Here is a 22,267-nt window from a genome sequence, read left to right on the forward strand (position 1 = left end):
AGGTGCTCCTGGTCTTTCCCTTAGTTACTTGTGCCATCCAACACTGCTTCTTTGGAGAAAGATGTAAAAACCTTTAAAATAAGGAATGAACAAAACAGGGAAGAACCAATAAGACATTACTGCAGGGAATGGCAGTGCAATAAAGAGTGGAAGCTGAAGGTCATGTTTGAGCCTCTGCCTCCCCTATGAGCTAACATATACAGCTGTTCTTTGCAAGGTAGGAGTGGAGCAGATAATCATGCCATGGACCCTGGATCTAGAATCCAAGAATCTAGGCACACAGCCTAAAAACCAAAATCTGCTGGTTTGCCCTATTGGTGTTGTTTGATTCTCTGAAGAGATTACGGTAAAATTTACATCACTGTATCAGAATGTAATTTTCAGATTACTGATAAGGTACTCTTAATGGTTGTTTTGTGGAACTTCACCTAAAACAGCTGCTTCTTCAACATGTTTGATATGAAAGGATAGCTCTTGCTAATGAGCAGCAGTAAAAACAAGGTAACAAAATTCAAGGTCATGTAGCTGAGAAAGCTGGTGGCAGAAATCAGACCATTAGAAGAACTATGTTAAAGCTGGAACTAACTATATATGAACAGCAGACATCCTGCCAGTCATGCAGCTTCTGTTGTCCATAGTGGTGTTTCTAGGCCTACAAAGAGGGAAACAGTTCCTGCTGCCAGGGAAATACTACCTCTTGTGTCTGTCGAGACAGCAGTAACTGCTCAGTTCATATGGCTGCACCTTTCTCATTCACAGGACAGGCACTGTCCTGAACACTGAAAATCCAAAATCCAAAACTCTGGGAAATCAGAGATTTCTGTAGTAGAAATTGTAGAGCATCTGAGGACGGGGGGGCTGTGTAGTGATTTATTGTTTCTTTGTTTCATTTTATGAGGAGTGGTTACTGAAGTGAGAGTAATTTGTATGGTAAATGAGTGGTTTTTACACGTGGAATAAACTGTGCAATGTTTTTTTCTTTAGTTCTGTTCAAGGTGTACTGCATAGACCAAACCTACACCACTATCCGTGTGCCAGTGTCTTCTTCTGTGAAGGAAGTGATCAGTGCAGTAGCAGACAAGCTGGGCTCTGGAGAAGGCCTCATCATAGTAAAGATCAGTTCAGGGGGAGGTACTGTACCTGCATCATCTTAAACACTCCTCAGTTAAGCTGGAGCAGAATTTTTGGAGGGATTGAAGGACCCCAAAATTCAGTCAAGGCTTTATACCCGCGTACATGTTCAGCTCTTACACAAGTCCTAATGAGAGGCAAGTCCTTCCTCTACTGCTGGCACAGACTGCAGCTCACAGAGAAGACAGGACCAGTGGAGAATCTTGTGTATCTGCATGTTACAGAGCATAGCTACCCTGATTTTTCTTTGCTGTTGTAAGAGTTTTTTAGCAACAGAAATAGGAGGTATCCATACTAAAGTCGGGAATCAGCAATGTCGGAAAACACTGCAGTGCCAACATTCTGGCAGTGGTCTCTACTATTTTGGCTGCTCTGTCCATGAAAACCATTGAAGAGCAACTTAGTGCCAAACACACAGACCTAGTGTTTGCAGAGGGTCAGGGATCAGGCCCCCCTCTATGCTGTGGAAATGCAAGAGTCACTGGCAGGTGAATTGTGCTGGAGAACTGATGTTGCTCAAGTGCTTTGGTTGAGTATGACTGTGTGGAGACACACAGAGGTAATGAGAGCTGTGTTGGAAGGCATTTTTGCAAACAGTGGAGCCTGCCAAAAATGGCTTACTTCCTGAGAACTGACACCAGGCGGCTTTACTTTTTGCAGTTGAAGCAATTTTTTGTCAGATTTGCTGACCACCAATATCTTCTGGAAGAGACTGTTTTGTAATTTACTTTGTTATCTTTTCTTTACCTGTGATGTGATGCTCTTTAGAAATGTTGTAATTCATTGCCATCACTTCCTTGAGCAGTTACTGCCTTCCAGAGCAATTTCTTTTAAGAACATCTCTCTAAATGCTTGCAGCTCAGCAACAAATGACTGGACTCCCTAATGAGGCTTAATTTTTGCAGGTAGTGTCTAGTGATAGCAGCACAGGCTTCTTGACTTGTCTGTGCAGTTTGGGACTGGGATTCTGGTTCTGTAGGAGACGGGTTTGGGCTGACCTTACCACATTTCTTCAGTAAAGAGGATCTTGTTGTCTTCTATTCTGTATCCTGAATACTTGAATTACTGGGTAAAATTTGTTCCCAGAAGTGTGATGTGTGCAGCTGGTAGATCAATCCTGCTGTAATTGTAATAAGTAATAATTTGTTTCATTTTTACAGAAAAGGTTGTGCTCAAGCCTCACGATGTTTCGGTGTTCACCACTCTGAGCGTTAATGGCCGGCTGTTTGCCTGCCCTCGGGATCAGTTCGATGCTCTGGTATGTAAGTGTGCAGTGCTCAGGAACATCAGGGCTTTGGCTTATTTGGACACCTGGCCCTCTTTGCATTTCCACACTTCACATAAAAGCTAGTAGAAGCATTCACAATAAAGGGCTTGTCACACTGCAGTAGGGTGAGCCCTGAAAATAAAACAAGCTGATGTTCTAATTCCCTAAAGTAGACCAGAAATCCATCCATCTGATCCACATAACACAACTTGGTCCCAGTACTCTCCCTGTCACACTGAGCATTTAGGAAGAGCTGAGTATTGTTACCAAGACATGCAGTAATTCTTCATTACACAATTATCTCCTCAAAGTCATAGAGATATATTTTCTAAGAAAAATGTTATCAATTAAAGCATTCTGGAGATTTGATTCCAGCAGTAATTTGCTTAATTTTGTTTTATTTCTCATCCCCACAAAATACTGTGTCAAAATCTGAGATAATTCTAAGTAGAAGCACAGAAAATATTCATGGTAGAAAGTCTGTTTTTTTCTTAGGTGGAATTGCTCATAAGTACTTACAGTTTATACAGTCATTCTAGCAAACTCCATGGGGTCTGCTTTTATAGAGTTTGATTTGACTGTACTTTTTGTTCCTTTTATTTCATTAAAAACAAATGTCATTGCCAAGTCATGTCAGCATGAACTCTATTACTCCTAGCCTTGTTTCAGCCTCCTGTATGCTTTTAACAAGCCACTTAGTATGTATGCCTGATTTCTTTTATGGATATGGTAAAATCTATTCTTTGCTGCTCTTTCAATTTAGTAACCAGGGAATGCACATCCAGCATATGTAGTTCCATGCAGAGATACCTCTTGTTCAGCTTATTAAATTCTGGTGTTCCCTTAAGGTTAATTAATCCTGACAAGTAGATACCCTCATGGGGCATGCTACTGTAAAGCAGGGGTGTTGCATCAGTAAAACTGTGCTGGGTACTTATTTATGGCTCTGCATTGTCTATGTACACATAGTTTTTGCAGCAAATTGTCTTGGCTTTCTGTACCTTTTTCCTGTGCTATTTACCATGCATCAAGTACTCAAAGTGCTGCAGGGAGCTCTAAGATGTAGGGCTGCAGTGTGCTACTTTTCATCAACTAGACTGAATTCAGTAAGAATTACAGAAGTAAAATCAGCACCTTAAAAATGGTCCTCAGCATTGCATAGCAAATTACAACCCCTTATCAGCTGCATTTTTTCAAAGAGGTATAAACAAATCAAAAAATGTTACAACCTTAGCTGCCTCCCAGTTTAATCCTTTCACATTCCAGTTTCTGGCTTCTTCCTGTTCATGAACATTTATGCACATTACATTTGGCAATTCCCATGTGAAAATTGTTCTGGGTAGATGAGTTTTCAAATATGCTGTGAGTTTGCATCTAAGTGCTTCTTTCCTAGCATAGGAAAATATGTGTTTGTTATGGTAACAGCTATGTTGTGTTCATCTCCAAATGGGGGGAAAAAAGATATCTTTCAATCTGTAGGCAGTTCTCTTTCCACAGATTTCCACAAGTTAGAATTTTCTACACAAAGCTGCTGTACTTTTATTTCATATGTTGTCATAAACTAAAGAAATTTTGTGTTTGTGCAAATCCCAATTCAAAGCAATCTGCAGCTTTTTGTAATATTAACGGCTGCTCTGGATTTTTTAGAGAATACTTCTGTACTATTTTTTTAAATTATAGATGAAGCTTTTAAGGTGATAATGTTTGTGATTTAGTTAAGTTTTTTTAGTTGGTTTGTATGACGATGATAATTGAAAGGAAAGTTTTCCCTAGAGTACAAAGCAAGAATGCATACAACAGTAAAACCCCTAGACACTATGTGCTACTGAGAAAGTGTTTTGATGTATTAATCCAGTCAGAGATTTCTTTTGCTAGTACCTTGCTCTTATATAAAACAGGATTCATTTAGTAGGCTCATTTCTTATATCGCAGCATCTAAATAAGGTCTGTCATTCTGGCAGACTCCAGTGAGTTTGTGCTGGGGAAGCAGCCTGTTGTCAGTTCGTGCTCCGTCCCCCGTGTGTGACCGAGGGCTGAGCTCCGGGTCGGGATGCTCGTGTGTGTGTGAGCTCTGCCGCCCTCTCCCGGAGCAGCGCCGCTGGCCCGCGCCTTCCCGGCGCCTCTGCCGGTGTTTCACCCTCCCCGTGCCGGGGCTGGCCGGCAGTGCCTTGGCAGTGCTGCTCAAACACTTCAGCCCGATATGTACCACAGACTGCTTCACATCTGACTTATCTCAAGCCGTGTTTTAAATCTCTGTTTAATACTTCACCTGTGTGCAGAATCATAGATCAGGTCTCATTGGCTGGGTGGCATGGAAGTGCCTTTCAGAAATGGTTTGTACTTGGTTCTTTCACATAAGACTGCGTTTATATCATTTTAAACGGCCTAGCCAGGACTTTGCAATAATCACAAATTGTGCATCGAATTTGTGTACTGTCAAAGAGAAAGTATGAGGTTTATTTTATAAGTGATCAGCAGATCTTGCAATCACCGCAGATTTCTGAAGCATGCTAGATGTAGCAATTCTCATCATTAGAATCAGGAATATGTAAAAGTATTTGGCTTGTCCTTGGTGGCCTAGTTGTTTGTGCATGTGAAAAAGGAAACATAAAAGTTTTTTGGAAAGACCTATGCTCCTAAACAAACACACATGCTTTAGTTAGCACAACGTGTATTATAGATTCAAATTTTAGAACAATGTTAAAAATAACACACTGAGAACTGTCTGGTTTATTTTCTTACAGTGTCTCTGAGGAGCTTTCAGAATTTTCCTGACTGTCCTGTGCATACTGGATACTGGTTTTGCTCATTACTCAATACCTGTGTTTAAAAGCAAATTTCAGTTTTACTACTACAAACTTGATTAGGAAAGTAGTCCCACTGAAAAAAAAAAGTTAGAAATATAATAGAATGAAAACGCCAACCATATGTCTAAATTATTTTTATAATATTTTCTTGTTTGTAGGCACCATTGCCAGAACAAGAAGGACCATCTACTGGTACAGTAGGAACATTTGAACTGATGAGTTCCAAAGACTTAGCACATCAGATGACAATTTATGACTGGGAGCTCTTCAACTGTGTGCATGAGGTATGAGGATCTATCTATTCAGCAGGTTAGAATCTATTAAAAAGTGTTTTAACTGTACATTGTAGCTTTGAGCATTATTTCCAAAACCTTCTCTAAACTTGATTTTCAAAATTCTACAATAAAGCCACCTACAAGTTTTGAAAGTATAACACATTCTTAATTTTGTAGGCAAAGTAGAAAAATAAAGTTAGACGACTTCTGGACATGTGCTGCTTGTTGAATTACTTTTGTTTGTTTTAAGGTATTAAGCTGTTTATATATAATCTGTAGTGACACTTTTACTATGCCTCAGCTATTGTATACTGAATTTGTAACCTGAGTCCTTGTCATCTGTGCTGCTATAAATGTAAACTCAACTGCAGAGCAAATTCAGGCTGGATACTTACCTGGTCAGTCTTAGTCTCTTTCCTTGAAGAAACACAACTTCAAAAAGAATTCCAAACTGTTTTCTCTTTCCTAGCTGGAATTGATTTATCACACTTTTGGAAGGCACAATTTTAAAAAGACCACAGCAAATCTGGACTTGTTTTTAAGAAGATTCAATGAAATTCAGTTCTGGGTGGTCACCGAGATTTGTCTTTGCTCTCAACTCAGCAAGCGTGTTCAGCTGTTAAAGAAATACATTAAGATAGCAGCCCAGTAAGTATGCAATCATGTGGGAACTGAAAGTGAGGTTCAGTATAGTCAATGTGGTTTTATTTTCTCTTTTCAGACAGCCACACAGAGTAGAGGTTAAAACATTCTGTATTTGGTAATTCTGTCTGTTTTCTTATAGGGCTGTATAGAACCTTGTTAATACATATTCTTTTTTGTGCTACTCTTCCATTGCTCCTTGATCTGTGATCTCTTAGGGCCATGTTTACACATCAAATTTGTGAGAAAATATATTTCAGTTCATTAGAAGAATCCTTCATTTACCCTTCCACACAGTAGCAAATACTAGTTTGTGAATTAGTGAATATTAACAAAATTGAGCCTAATTTTCCTGAGAACAGAAATGTTTCTGGTTCTGCTCAGGAGAACCATTCTCACAATTTCCCTGACTGGGAAAACCAAGAGGGGAGAGTAAAGAGATGTAAGGAGAGCATGGAGATGATGACACTCATGTGACTTTCATTCTGTTTGGGATTTGCAGCAAGTTTGCTGATGATACAAAGTGTAGAGTCCTGCACCTGGGGAAGAGTAACCCCAAGCAGCAGCACAGGTTGGGGGCTGACCTGCTAAGGAGTAGCTCTGCAGAGAGGGACTGGAACTGTTGGTGGATGACAAGGTGACCATGAGCCAGTAGTGGGTCCTGGGGACCAGGAGGGCCAGTGGGATCTTGGGTGCATCAGGAAGAGTGTTGCCAGCAAGTCAAGGGAGGTGTTCCTCCCACTCTGTTCATCTCTGGTGAGGCCACATCTGGAATGCTGTGCCCAGTTCTGGGCTCCTCAGCACAAGAGAGACAAGGAGCTACTGGAGAGGCCACAGTGGAGGCCACAGAGATGATATGAGGTCTGGAGCATCCCTCATAGGAGGAGAGCCCGCAAGAGCAGGGCCTGTTTAGTCTAGAGAAAAGTAGACTGAGAGGAGATCTCTCCATACATTCAAATATCTTCAAGGGTGGTGCCAAGAGAATAGTTCCAGGCCCTTTGTCCTGTACCCAGTGACAGGATGAGGAGCAAGGCCCTTAAACTAAAACTTCACGTCAGCACAAGGAGTAACTTCATGTTGAGGGTGGCAGAGCACTGGAGTAGGCTGCCTAGGGAGTTCATTGAGTCTCCCTGTCCATAGTTCAAAACCCACCTGGACACATTCCTATGTCACCTGGTCCAGGTAACCCTGCCTTGGCAGGGGGGTAGGACTGGATGATCTCCAGAGGTCCCCTCCAACCCCAAGGATTCTGTGATTCTGTGATTTGTTTTTCCTATACTTTTAAAATGCAAAATATGAATGTCCTGTCTTGTTACTAACTGCTGGGTCTGAGGCTGGATAGCAGGCATTCTTTCTGTCTTCCTGTATTGCTATCCAGATTTAAACTGTTTGCAACCCTCATGCCAGAGATGTCAGCCTTGACTCCCTAAAGAGTCAAGAGCAGAGCAGTGACTGACTTCAGAGGGAGCAGGGGTATATCCATGCCCTGCATAGGTACATTTTTATTATTGTTACACTCTCCCTTTCCAGCTCATGGTGTATTTATTGATGTCTGAAAAACAGTTTGCAGAGGTTTGTAGCGTTTGTCTATAGCTCTGGGCATTGTAGCTAGAAGCCTTTAGGCAGGTCTACCAACAGAGATGTTGTTACTTGCAGTTAAACCAAGATTTTAACTTTTTTGCATCATTACATGGAGTTGTGTAAAGGAAGAGATTACTGTTGCTGCTGGGATGCTGCTCTCCTCCCAGTTAGTAATTGCACGTAGCTGAACTCTGTGTTCGCATCAAAACTGGGGATCAGTGTGGCTCCTTCCTCCAGGACACCCTGCTCGGCAAGTACCAGCTTCCTTCTGGGATCTACTTTGGGCCCTGCAGTTGAATTACAATTGGTCAAGGGTGAAGATTTAAAAAAGCTGATGGTGGGCATGCAGGATCAGTTTTATATTTAGAACAGAGGACAGAATTTACCTCTTTAGTTTCTAAAAATACACACCCCACATATTCCATTATCTCACTGCACAGCCAGGAGTTGGAAGCAGCTGCCGGCCTGGCGGGCTGTGCCCAGGAGAGGGCAGTGGCACCCACACAGACGTCGGGGTCTGTCCTGATCTCAGGCATGAAATGAGAAAATGTTGAAATGTGGTCATTAAGATACAATAATAATTTCCATAAACACTTGAAATCAAGTATCCTAAAAATTACAGTTAAATATCTCCTTAATAAACTGCCCTAGCCTGTGAATTCCTCCGAGTCATGGGTTTAATCTTGTGCTATTTACAACAGCCTGACAACCTCCTGTTTACTTCCATGTTTCTGGTATCACTACAATGCTAAAAATAAACAGCTAAAAGCAGTCTGCTCTGCTGGGTCCTCTTTGTCTCCTAAAAGCAGAGAAATCCAAAGCACAAGATTTTCCTCTGTACAAACCAAGAGGGCAGGTTTAATTCCAGCCGCTGGAAAGGCCCTGGGAAGTTTTGCCAGGCTGCTGCCCTCTGTGCAGTGCTGCCATGGTAACAGCTGCTACACATGCACTAAAACAAACACAAAGTGCACCGAAGTTAGAGAGGAGAAAAAGCCCAGACCTTGAAGCAATATCTTTGAGGAAGTTTTGCCTGTGAAGATTCCTGAGACCTAATGAGAACTTTACCCTACCTAGAAGTACTAGACTCATTAGAAAAGTGTTCAGGGAGAACAGCTCAGTGCTGCACTATTAATCTTAGGCATGACTGGTGGTAACAAGATGCCTTGCACGTACTCATTTTCAAAGATAACTGCTACTGAGAAGCTTTTTTCAGTTCTGTGGCTTGAGGTGCAGATATCATTGCAGAAGGCACATCATTTTGTGTCTGCCACCCCATGCACCCTTGATGTGTGCTCCCAGTCTGTGCAGGCAAGCACAAGGCCAAGTGCTGGCTCCAAGTGCTGTGCACATGTGCTTTCAGTTCCAGGAGCCAGTCTTGCCTCAGCATCTGCTGGAAAAGGATGTAGAGGTTACCAGGTTCATCTCTTTTCCCCAGCTATTGTAGGAACAAACTTTCAAACAAAGGGGAGAAGTTAACTGTATTTCCAGCAGTGAGTTCTTCCCATATTAATTGTAAAAGGAAGTCCTTCTGGGATGTGCTTGCACATACTGTTATGGATGTCTGCAAATGCAGTTTGTGTGTATTTCCTCTTTGTAGATATATCCACAGGCTATTTAGCAGCCTTCTTGTGTATCAGTGTACTCAGACATTTTCATTCAGTTTTTGAAAATCATTCTTTGTGTACATGTGCATATGTTATAAGCCCAAGGAGCCTGTGAGAAATCTCTGAACTGTGTGTTTGTAGAGAAAATGGCAAGATGAATATGCTTGTGTGAGTACAAAGAGACTTTAACCACATACACGTTTGTTTTGGAGACCAGAGAGTGTATGTGTGTGTTTGCTATTCATCCTAACAAGGGGATTTTCCTGGTACAGTCCATTCTGTGAGGCAGAGGGACCTCTGCTCTAGGTGGTGCTTTGTGGTGCTTTAGAGCATCCACTTTTTGACATTTTACATGGAGTTTATATGCAGTAGAGTGATGGAGCATTGTTTCTAGTGCCTTACAGGGGTCCTTCATCTGGAACTGAGCTATTTATAGTAGTCCCTGTAGGATTTACTGAGTACCTGAGGTAGAATATCATATATCTATGTGGATTTTAACTGGGACAATGTCAAAATGTATTCCTTAACAGGGTATTTGGCAAAACATTTTCTTTTAAATATGAAGATAGATTCAAATTAAATATTGCAGATACAGTTACAGCTGCCTACTTTGTTTGAGCACTAGTGCTGTGTGTTACTAATTATTTAACCCTGCCATAATTTATTCCCAATCCTGTCATGGGCTGTGGACAGATATCTCTTTATGGATTTACTTGTGCTTAGGGAAGAGGTTATCACTGACCGCCTATCCTGCCTGCTTTTCATCTTTATCTCCCCTCAGATCCACTAATGAGGCACTCCCTGACCTGTACTAGTAGATTAAGTTGGTGTAGCTTTAGCATTTGAGTTTATCCATTCTACCCTTGCTCACTGACATTAATCTGATGTGGGAGAATTTGTGTGAGCAGCTCTGCCAGAAGATCTGAGAGGGCATCAATCTCCCAAAAGACAAACCAGCATATGGGAGAGATCATTTATTCACATGCTCAGTGTTCACACGGTGCAGACACAAGTGAGGCCGAGATCTCAAAGAGTCACTCACTCAATACATCCAAATCTGGAAAAATGAAAGTACAGAAAGAATAGAATGGTGTGGATGATGGAGAATAGGATGATGTGGCAATCATGAAGTCAGTAGGATGAGATGATTGTACTAATTTTGTCTGAAGCTAAGGATATCTCAGAGAAGCTAAGAGCTTCCATGATGAATTAAAAATACGAGAATCATAGATTGAATCTTTTTAAAGTTTTCTTGGTAAATCACAGAATCATAGAATAGTTTGGGTTGGAAAGGACTGTAAAGATCATCAAGTTCCAACCCCCTTGTCATGGGCAGGAACAGCCCATTCTTCCACTAGACCAGGTTGCTTAAAGCCCCATCCAACCTGGTCTTGATCCCTTCCAGGAATGGGGCAGCCACAACTTCTCTGGGCAGGCTGCTCAGTGTCTCACCACATTAGTGCCCTCCTTTGCACTCACTCCGGCAGATCCATGTCCTCCAACTCCAAGTTGGAGTTCCAGGGCCGGACCCAACTCTGGAGGTAGGGCCTCACAAGAACAGCATGGGAGAGCCACCGCTGCTGCTCTCAATCCATTCTTCAGCCAGCCTGTGTTTGTGCTTGGGATTGCCCCAGCTTAGGTACAGGACCTTGCACTTGGCCTTGTTGAATCTCATGAGGTTCACACAGTCCCTCTCAAGCCTGTCAAAGTCTCTCTGGATGGCATCCCTTCTATCCAGCGTGCCAACTGCACCACACAGCTCAGTGTCATCAGCAAACCTCCTGAGGGTGCACTCAAACTCACTGGCCATGACGCTGACAGAGATGTTAAGCCCCAACAGTCTCAATACCAACTCCTAAGGAAAGCCACTCACAGCTGAAGAAACAGAGATCGAGGTGCTGAAATTGGATGTTGTTTGCACATCAGTTGAGAAAAATAAGAGATTATTTGCAAAAACCCAGTGAGGTGCAGTTTTGTGAGTTTTTTTCCTGATAGGCTTTGTTTTATCTCTTCCTTTCCTATTGAGTCAGTGAGCCACTGATGCAGACCCAGCTGAGCAGTTGTGTTGACTGTGCCCATCAGATTGTGTCTACTCCTTCATATAGCATGTTGGATCTTCCATAGCACTCAATTACATGTTCCAGTTTTTCCTGACTGATAGCAAAATCCTTCTGTGCATTAGAGATGGAGTGGGACCTGGAGCTCCTTTTGACCAGGACCTCTTTAATGAAGCTGGTAACAAATGGCTGCTCTTTTCCTGAAACATACTAGAAGTCCCAGAATCTATAAGGAATAGAAATCCTATACTGCAGGAGAGGTCCCTGCAGGGGGCATCTCTGGACAGCTGGTCTCCTCCCTTTAAAAAGACTCAGTGGCCCTGTAAACTGCAATGAATATTGCCTAAGGAGAGCTTCAAGCATTCATTAGCTGTTCAGGAGCTGTCAGCAAGTTTTGCAGCAAATGAAGTTATAAACAGTTGTTTGCACTGTTTCTGGTATCCCTTGGGACTGAATTGAGCCCAGTTTTAGGACTGTGTATCTGGGTGGAGAATTGGTTGAAAGACTAGAATTCCTTGCAGAAGCTGGCACCCAGTGAAGTAGAAGGGAGGTCATTTTAGGAGGGAAGGGAAGGAAGCCTGCAGAGTGTGGTGAAGTGCTAGCACATTGGTGAAGAGGTGTCTGCAGGCAAGCTGGCCAGGACTGCTTAAATTCAGTTACTTCTAAGCTAGATGCCTGGGTTCAGCTCTTAAGGTTGTCTTAAGTACTGCTCTGACTGATATATGCAACTTAATACCTGGCCCTTTGTGTTTCAGCTGTAAGGAATACAAAAATCTGAATTCCTTTTTCGCTATTATTATGGGACTGAGCAATGTGGCTGTGAGCCGTCTCTCATTAACGTGGGAGGTAAGTCTTTGCTAAAATCCTATTCCAGGAAGCTTGAGAGGGACTTGTGCTTGTAGTTAGGAAAAACGTGAATAGGGCCTTTATTATTGATAAAGCTAGATCTACTAATTCAGCTCCTGACCATAAGCCTTAGCTAAGGCTGACAGTATTTATTAGTAAGGCAATATAGTACACCCATGGATGTGCTGAATACTCACAGGAGTTAACAAGAGTGACAACAGTGGCTCCCATTGCAGAGCTAAACTGCCCAACAGGATGAGCAAGCTAGCCAGCTAACCTCTTAGGTCAGCCCATCCTCTGTGTGCCTTCTCTTTACTGGTGGTTCAGTGAGATCACTCTACTAATAATTCTCTTAAATTCATCCTCTGTTTATACATATTATTTTCTGATCTCCACAGGGACTGTGTTGCCCTGTTAAAATGTGGGACCAGTTCTGGTTTTCTCTCTGACATGCATTTCCAGGCTTACTGGCAGTTTGGTCTTCATTGTCAGAGCTTCCACCTTTTTCTGTGGCTTTGCTCTTTTGTATGAGGTTATAAAAAAGGGTGCAGCGTCCAGCACAGTGTAACCACTGAGAACATACTGGATATCAAAAGCAGTACAGATTTAAATGTGCATGCATTTTGTTCATTAGAAATTTAAAATAATTAGCATGACTGTGGTTATTGATGCAACTGAAAGCAAAATTTGAACACCTTTAAAAATGTGCTCTTACACAGATCAGACTAACATGTCTGAGGGTACACCAGTCCCGTTTTCAAAAGTATATTTATCATATCAAATCAGTGCTACTGGTAAAGATTTTCTGGTTCTCAAAATAATGATCTTTTATTGGTGGCTACTGAGAGGAGCTGGGAGAGCTGAGACAGTACAGGACTAGAGAAGAAGGAATTGAATGTATATACTACATACAGCAATCTGAAATCAACACTAAGTCTGAGCTGGTAGGGGGGGCACAGATCATTTGTACATGTGGAGATCATGGAAATGTTATCACACTCTGGTTCTGTAGAGCAGTTGCTTTAACAAGAGAATTTCTGCAATTTGATTTTTAGCCAGATATATACAGAAATTGCTTAAAGACAAACATACCAAGACCTGATTTTTTCTATATTTCATGCATTTACATTAGTTGCATGCAGAAATTAGATATTTGCAGGTGCAAATGTCCAATTATACCAGTTACTTCACAAATACCTAATCTGCATGCATATGCAAACTAGGCACACAGTTGTTGACACACATCATTAAAAATTAGGCCCTTGCTGTGGCACAGTGTAAATAGCTTGCCAGGGTACACACTTCAAATGTAGAAAGTATTGCAAGAAATAATTTCTGCACTATAAAGTCTCTATTAATTTTTAATGTTATCCACTGCTAATAGTAGTCTAAAAAACTCAGCAAATACAGAGAAATTTCTTACTAAAAATAGCTGACATATTCTGATGGTACATAAAAAAATTACAGTGATCTTTGAAACCAATTTATAACATATCTTATAGTCTTTAGAGTAAAGTTATTTAATCTGTGTAACATACTATGCATGAGGGGGAAAGAATGTATTTAGTAAAGCCCATCTCATCTCAATCATTGCATGATCAAGTGACCATTATTTATTTGTGTAGGTATTGTGGACTGAAAAAATTTTCATTAATTTGTACCCCAGAAAGTGATGGAGGACCTTTGCTGCTGAGCATGTCAAAAATTTTACTAATAAATGCATCAGCATGAGCAAAAAAAAACCTCCTGGAAATGCCCAGGCCTGAATATGAATGTTTGCAAGGGCAGTTCATCATAGGTATGAATAATTAAACTGATCAGCCCCTATGCAAGCTGGGTGTAAATTTTATTTTCAGATAGGCTATAATCAGGGATGTCCTGAAAGCATCCACATGAATTTCCCGTTACATTCTGAATTCAGTGATTGCTATGTGAGCCAAACAAAAATCTGAATCTAAACATCCCAAAGGACTGAATTCAAGTCAGGGTTTAAATCAGGATCCAGGTTTCATGGCTGGTCCCGTCTCTATTTTTAATCTGGTTGCTAGGAAACATGTTGTATTTTAGATTAGCACATTGTTAGAAATATCTGGCAAAAAAAAGAGCACTTTCCTGACTTAGGGCGTTGTAGAAGGAACTAGCATTTACAGTAAAATTACTGCACTGATCTGATTTAATTAAGGTTTGCTATTTTTGTTTTTCTTAACAGAAACTCCCAAGCAAGTTCAAGAAGATCTATGCAGAGTTTGAAAGCTTAATGGTGAATAGCAATAGATCCCTTATTCTATGCACAATCTGAGATAATTCAGTTTCTGATTTGAATTCCTTGATTCAGAACATTTTATATGTCCTTGTTTGACTTTAAGAAGTTTATGATCCCATTTTAGAGCTGCTAAAACAAGTATGTATGACTAATAAATTATACTCTTAGGAACTTACTCTGAGAGAACTTATGTACCACTCAAAGTTAATCTGGGAACTCAGAAAAGCTTTATCACTTGTTTTCCAATAGTACATATGGGAAATGCTATTTCTCAACCTGGATTTTTCCAGGCAATACATTTTACTGCTACAACATATGAAAAACTGGATCTGCAGCTGTAAGGAGGGAGGAAAAAATATGTGGTTTCTTTTATGAAGAATGTTTTTGTAATCATATCTAACCTAGGTATTTGGCATGAAAAAATGTTTGTGTTTAGTGGTTGCATTCTCATTGTGTAACCAGTCAGGGAGAATGATAAAAGGTGTCTGAATTTGCAGATGCACTTTTAAAGTCACAGGAAAAAAATAATGTTTTTAATAAATACCATGACATCTAAATTAATGTATATAGTGTCTTGATATATATACTAATACATATTAGTAATTATTTGATTTCTCTTTTTTTGTAAGGATCCATCAAGAAACCATAGGGCCTACAGACTGACTGTAGCTAAATTGGACCCTCCAATAATTCCTTTCATGCCACTGCTTATAAAAGGTAAGCTTGGATGCTACCAGAATCATTAACTTGAGAGCTATTTGTCAAATATCTGAAGGATAAGAGTAGCAGCAAGAAGAAGCAAAAATCAATCTCAGTGTGAGGTATGATCTTTTTCCATTATGAAAAGCATGATACAGAGACAAGACAAACTGCTTTTGTACATCTGAATATCATACCTCAATTTTATTAGTCTTAGAAATGCTGCACATTAAAACCTAAATTTTTTACTTTACAGCTGCTACAATTTTTGTAAGGGTAGATAAAACATTCTGCTATTTTGTATGGCCGTGATTCAGAAATGGGTTTTTATGTGTTTTTTATTTCTATACAGACATGACGTTTACTCATGAGGGAAACAAGACATTCACTGACAATCTAGTAAACTTCGAGAAAATGGTATGTATGACATATTTGAAAGGAAACTTAAAAATACCTCCCTATTCACCTCTTCAAGAGTGAACTTCTCAACAGTGACTTTCAGGGCTAGGGAGAATGAAGGCAGGACCAAGACCTGGCAAAAATAGCCTGCATTGTACACAGAGCCTGGGGCCTCTGGTTTTCTGGAAAACCTCACAGAGGTAGACAATAAACTGCCCACTGAGGCATGCACAGCCAAAATATTTCCTAGGAGAGGGAGCATCAGGGACAGGAAGCAGAGCTGTTAGAGACACTTTTTAACAGTGTGGGACCAACCTGTGATTTTCAATGCTGTTCCTTCAAACAGGCCTGAACTGCCTCAGGCTGGGATAGTTCTGCATTGCTCCTTGGAGAATGAATAAAGCATTGCAAAGAACTTGCACAACATATATTTCTTCTTTCCCTTCACTAATGAAAGGAGATGTGTGTGGCTTGATTGCTTTCCTACTGGAAAGGAAAATCAATGATAAAAGGCTAGATCATGCTCAAATCTAAGTCCTGCACATAAGCTGTTATAATTCCAAATATCATTGTCAAAAACTTCAGGCAGGCGACCTTCCATTGCAGAAGTCTCAGCTGAAACTTGAATTTCTCAGCAGTGAGAAGACGTTTTCTTAGTTGCTAAGATCATGTTCCTCATTAGTGTGGTTAATGACACCTGTATCTGAGAACATGCATAGCCAAACCCAGCTATGGCATCTGCATAGGAAAACCAAACCTGACTTACTGCTCTGGCAGTCAATAGTAGAATCACAGGATCACTAAGGTTGGAAAAGATCTCCAAGATCCCCGAGTCCAACTCTTAGCCCAGCACCACTGGGTTCCCCAGTAAACTTTGTCCCTGAGTACCACATCCACATGCTCTTTGAACGCTTCCAGATATAGTGATTCCACCACCTTCCTGGGCAGCCTATTCCAATGCCTGACCACCCTCAAAGTGAAGAAATTTTTTCTCATATCCAATCTAAACCTCCCCTGGCACAACTTGAGGCTGTTTCCTCTCAGCCATTCAGCAGCCATGCTAGAGCATATTTCCTCTGGCACCTACATGTGCTTGTTCTTAGTAGTACAGTAATCAGAACCACTCCATTCCACTGGAGTTACATAACTCCAGTTATTTCCACTGCACTGTGCAGGCGTTTGTCTGACCCTCTGAGCACTGATAACTGCAGAGGGGGAAAAAGGAGTGCTTTAACCTCTTTAAAAAACTTCACAGGAAAGTGATCATCACTCTGAATGAATTCTCTTAGATTTTAATCTGTAGCTCCAGGACAGCCTCTGTCCTTGGTTGAAAATACCCCTTCACTAAGATGAGACATTTTGTAAGTAAATGGCAGTGCTAATGCCTGAGTGAGGGCCTGACCTCACTTTGAAATAATGGCATTCTGTAATTGCATATGCAGACTGTGTTGCCATCTCCTTCCAAAGGCCTTGAGCATGCTACCTGCAGAAAAGGACTTTTTTTCTGCACTGCCTGTTTTAATTAGGTATAGAAACAACAGTATAGACAGTAAATACTTTGGGGAACACAAAAGGGATCTCAGACTTGGTTGGAACACCTCCAAACCAGAATGGATGGCAGCTGCATTGCTATAGCCATGGTTCTGTGGCTGGCTCCATCATCTCCACCTCACTTGGCCTGTTTACACCTCCTGAGCCAGAAGAGCCAGTACATCCACTGGCCTCAGAGCTCCGTGCTTCAAGCTCTTTATGCCTCATTTTGTGTGAAAGCCACTACCTGAGGGAGGAGCTCTCCTGTAAGCACTTGCCATAGACAGAAGTTCAACACAGGCTTGTCATTTAAGAATAGTTCTGCACCACTGTACCACATTTTGGCACTCCCAAAGCCAAGAGTGAATTTTATAGCAGCTTAAACAGATCTATATCTAAGTTTCTGCAGGTCTGCTCTCTTTACCTTAGTCTGCAAATTGTCTTATTGTCAAAAGAATGTTACCCCCAGAAAAAGGGTTTACTAGTAGCACTGAAAAGTTTTAAATAACGTTTAATACTGCAAGAATGTAGTACCAGTAATCTGAGTTTTGTTAGTTTTCATTAGGAGAGGAAAGGGAAGATCAGTTCATGCATTTTTGATGCTGCATATTTTTTATGGAATCAGTACTATGTCTCATGTTCCTCAACTCACCAGAAAGGGAAACATTCTCCTTTTTTAGTATTCTAAGCCTTTCTTTGGTTGGTATTCCACCTAAAAGCTCACTCTGCTTTTTCTCCAGGCCTTACCACAAGTATATCTTTTGTCTCTTTATTGTTCTTCACTAGCTCTTCTGCATGCTTCTAGGTGCTTTTACTGCCTTTCTCAACCCGTAGCTGTTCAGAGCAACCTGTGTTCAAATTCCACCCACATAATTCATTCAAATCCTACTGTGGACCTGGCAGTTTTTAGCTTTTTGCATGTGTCATCAGGTCAAGCAAAGAAGAAAAGCCTACTGTTAAACCTCAGTCGCTGCCGCCTACTTGCGTTAAGTTTAAAACTGTCATATCCACACATAATTGCCAGATATTAAACTGTGAAGACAAGACCACTCAGCCAGATAACTCTCAGGTAAATTCTCCTCTCTTTTAAATAAGTATAAGCCCAAGTTTTTGTGATGTTACTCTGCCATTTTCAGGAGAAAAGTAGGAACCAGATTTTTTCATAGGAATCATGTCCTGCCATTTGTTGTTGCTGTCTGTTTGTTCTGCTACATGATGTTCTGTCATAAGCAGATGGAGATTCCTTAGAGTGTTGCTGGGAGCCACTCTTACTGATGTTTCTGAAACATCTTGGTTCTTTGGAAGATTGTTTACTTTTATGCTTGCTAAAGTTTACGAATAAAAATATCTGGGTAGTTGCCACTGGTGGTGCCACTTGCCACTGGAGGAGGTGGGTCCCTCCGACTCCCATGTAAGCACAGTGATGAAACTGAGAACAGCCTCTGGCATCACGTCTGCATTCTCACCACAGAGCCCTGATCCCGACAGCTGATGTGCTGCTGACAACTTTATTCCTGTAACTGGCAGCCAAAAGTAGAAGTTTGATCTAGTGGCATCTCTTCAGCTGAAGCAGCTTCCTTTAAATCTTTCCTGTTTTGCAATGTTTCTGTTATTATTTATATTAAATGATGCATCCTAAAACATGCAGAAGCTGTCAGGCAGTGTCTGAGCCAGGAGCTCCCTGAGTGCCAGAAATGGCAAGGCCTGGTTTCCTAAACATTTGTGTTTCATGGCTGCTTGAGCTCTGCTCAGATCTCTCCTCGTGGCTGGGGCATGTGTTGTTTCTTCATGGCTGGGGAATTCTGTGTGAATAGGCTTTTGTCATAACATAGGAACTTGCACTACAGCCTTTTTCCTGAAGGAGACAGGAGGACACTTACACAATCTTTCTCTTGTCCACAGCCATCTGTTTTCACAGAAAATTGGTAGGAGCTTTCTTGTGTTTGAAAACTCTGGGTTCTTTTTTCAAATTGAACAAAATTATCTAGGGAAGAAGGGAAAAACAGACAGATGGTGTTGAGCCACATTAGCCTAGTCTTTTTTAGCAACTCAAGCTAACAAAGAAAAAGACTGAGTCAATTTTTTTCCTGCTACTCTTTCCTATATATTGATCTTTTCAGAACTGCGGTATTGGCAGTAGTAAGAGCATTGCTCTTACTACTCTGCAGCAGAGCATTGCTGAGCTTTACCTGCTGCTGCCTTTGTGACTGCCTGCTCTTTCTTTCCCTTCCCCATCTTCTGATCCCCACAGATGCCTTATCTGGAGGAGGCTGTGAGGAGTGGGAGGACAGGGACACCTAGCCAGGGAAGAGAGTAACCACATGTGGCAAAGTCACAGCTATGGGTAAAGAGGGAAGTTTGTAAACACACCCATTTGGTTTGTACCAGTTGTGGGTAAACAGTACTGAACATGTCAGAAATAGGTATGCTCTTAGTCTTTGTATTTGCACTGTGTTTGTGCTCTTTACTCATGCCATTGCATGAAGCCTTAAAATCCAGTCTGGAAAATGTTATTTATGTATTTTTCAATAAGTAGGCAAAATTACTAAATTACTAAATTACTGGTCATTGTAGTGTAAGGCTTTGTCTTCACTAGCAAACAAGACATGGTTTAAGAAAGTATTGAATGTCTTTTACTTATCTCACTGCAAGAAGCTGTTTCCACCATGGTGTTGCTCAGATGTACATTCTAGTTTGGCATATATGATAAGGTACCAAACCACCTACATCTCTTCTCCCCTGGTGATTTGATAGTACACGTTAGTTGTAAATGAGCCTTCAGAAGACTCATCTATGTAATAACTGAAGACATATTTATTACAGAGGAGCAAACCTTTTAAAGCTTTTTAAATACTGTAGTTTTAGTTTGGAAGGTACATGGCAATATACACCATTTAAGTGACACTGCTTTTATGACTAAATATTTAGAAAAAATTTATAAGTGCTTTCCTAGAATTAGGTCTTGGCAGGGAAGGAAGAGAGAGGAAAGTGAGGAAAGTACTGAGCATGACTCTCCTTAGGAACAGGCAATATTTCATACTCTTGACCACTTACTGATTTTTTTCTTTATAACCTCAGCTGCCTAATTGCACTCTGACTGCCAGTACAGAATTTTGTATTCATAGACAAAGGGAAGATTCAATTAATTGGGAACTTTATCAGTGCCATTTCTTAAATCATCAGAGAGCCTGAACAAAGATTACTTTTTGTGGCACCTTGTCCATATGACATTACCCAGCATTATGTCAGGAATAACACCTGTAGAGGGAGCAGAAGTCAGGAAAAAGCTCTGGAAGTGCTGACCTGCCATGGCAGCACAAGATAGTGCCATGGTCCTGACCACTGATACTTCTTTTTGTCGAGCCTCTTCACCCTTCAGGTGAGAAAAGAGGATTAGAGAATTTGTGCATATTTGTTTTCAGGTTTTGTGGAGATGAACAAAAGGGAATTCACACTCTTATCCATATGCAAAAAAAGGGGGCAAACATTCTTTAATTTTTGGAACATAAAGATTATGCAAAAAGTGTGTGACTAAAGCCCTTAGTAGTTTTCAATAGCATATATGAATATTTATAATATTTAGCAACTTGGGTTTGGAATGGATTAGAAGATAATGTTCTGGCCTGCTGCCACAATTCCAAACTGTAAAGCTTGAAAGGATATTGTTGTGTATACACAGCATGCTGGTAGTAGCCATTATTTATTATATTATGCAGTTGGTTCTATTTCAGAAAGATCCAAATTTAGGTTTGTATAGCTTTTTGATAGTGGTCTTGCTTAGCACTGTGAGTAAACAGAGGTTAATCTTTGCAGGCATTGACTAGAGGTGATCCTCTATTTGAAGAAAAACTGTAAGGAGCAGGCAATTAAACTTCCATCTGAACATTTTTTCTGTCCATGTTTCTAGTTTTCTTGCATCAATAGAAGACAATCTAATTTATCTACGAGATTTGGGAATGGAAATTTCACTTTGTTTCATAACCTGTTTTTCTGTTCACTTTGTACCTTACAAAAAGGAACTGCTAGGAGCTTAGACATTATGAGACAGTAGAACAACACTTGGAAAAAAAGTAGTGTGAAAAGAGCTCTTCAAAGATACATAATGCTTCAGAATCTCCCCATTGGCTTGTGATGCTGTCTTTGGACCACATTTATTCAGCCTTAACACTCAGTTCCTCATTGGTTTGTATTTCGTCATTGCCATGATAATTCTGAATGCACAGATAGAATCACATCATCCTCAGGAAAAGGCAAAGGAACCCTTTAAAATGAAGTCTTTCAGCCAACTGAAGGAAGCCAGGCAGTTCAGCCTTTAACCAGAAGTCAGACAAGTCCATTGCCACTTCTATTTTTCCTTGCCTAGAAGGGCCCACATAACGGCAAATTTGAAAATAGCAAAAACTTTTTTAAAAACCTTCACCACATACCCATATTTTTTCTTTCAGTACAGTACTGCATTACAGTATTTATTCTGGATGTTCTGCTTTTTTTGAGAACAAACTCCCCACAAGAGAAAAAAGAGTAAAATTATTCCAAAGAACACTTTTTTAGATAAATCTAAGTTTTCACATATGAAGCTAAATAATGATAACTCCAAAGATTATTGTGAGATGAGGCTTCACAACCTAAATACTTACGGGTATGAAAAATTAGGGTGTGTATTAACAATCCATCTAGAAAGCACATCAAGCAAAACTAGCTATCTTCCTGAAAATGAAGTGTTCTTAGCAAAGCTTCCTTTGAAGGTAGACAGTCTTGAAACTTCATTGTGTTGGCTGGTGCAGTTCAGCTTTATGATCTTTCCTTGAAACAGTTATTGTAGATGAGTATTTTTTGAACTGGTATAAACCAGAATAACAGCATCACATAACAGAGCCAAATATGAAGCCACAGAAGTGTGAAACAGTCATTTTTATATGCTTGTGTTGTTTTGACTTAGATTTGATTGGGTTAGACTGAAAAACCGACACTGTTGCATGCAGTATGTTCTGTCTCAGCCCAGTTACCCTGAGTATTTAAGAGGTTCCATTGAAGTTAGTGGAGTTTATTCACATGCTTAATGCTAAGCACCTGTGAGGATGTTTGCAAGGTAAGTCCCCTAGAGAATCTGCATAGTAATAGTGGCTTGAAGAGGTATGAAAATTACATTAGGATAAAATTTACACT

At 40.6% G+C, this 22,267-nt stretch overlaps 1 protein-coding gene across 4 annotated transcripts in view; it reads left to right on the forward strand.

The window, feature by feature from the left end:
* RAPGEF4 (Rap guanine nucleotide exchange factor 4) overlaps positions 1-22,267 on the forward strand; it is a 142,354-nt gene that overhangs the window by 114,081 nt on the left and 6,006 nt on the right. For all 4 annotated transcript variants that reach the window (XM_063162150.1, XM_063162151.1, XM_063162153.1 and 1 more), the window contains 8 exons: positions 985-1,131; positions 2,292-2,389; positions 5,364-5,489; positions 5,950-6,128; positions 12,120-12,210; positions 14,420-14,470; positions 15,103-15,190; positions 15,525-15,589. In XM_063162150.1, coding sequence (XP_063018220.1) covers positions 985-1,131; positions 2,292-2,389; positions 5,364-5,489; positions 5,950-6,128; positions 12,120-12,210; positions 14,420-14,470; positions 15,103-15,190; positions 15,525-15,589 — 845 coding nt within the window. The remainder of the gene's footprint in view (positions 1-984; positions 1,132-2,291; positions 2,390-5,363; positions 5,490-5,949; positions 6,129-12,119; positions 12,211-14,419; positions 14,471-15,102; positions 15,191-15,524; positions 15,590-22,267) is intronic.

Source organism: Melospiza melodia, chromosome 8 (genome assembly GCF_035770615.1).
Source record: "Melospiza melodia melodia isolate bMelMel2 chromosome 8, bMelMel2.pri, whole genome shotgun sequence".
NCBI lineage: Eukaryota > Metazoa > Chordata > Aves > Passeriformes > Passerellidae > Melospiza > Melospiza melodia.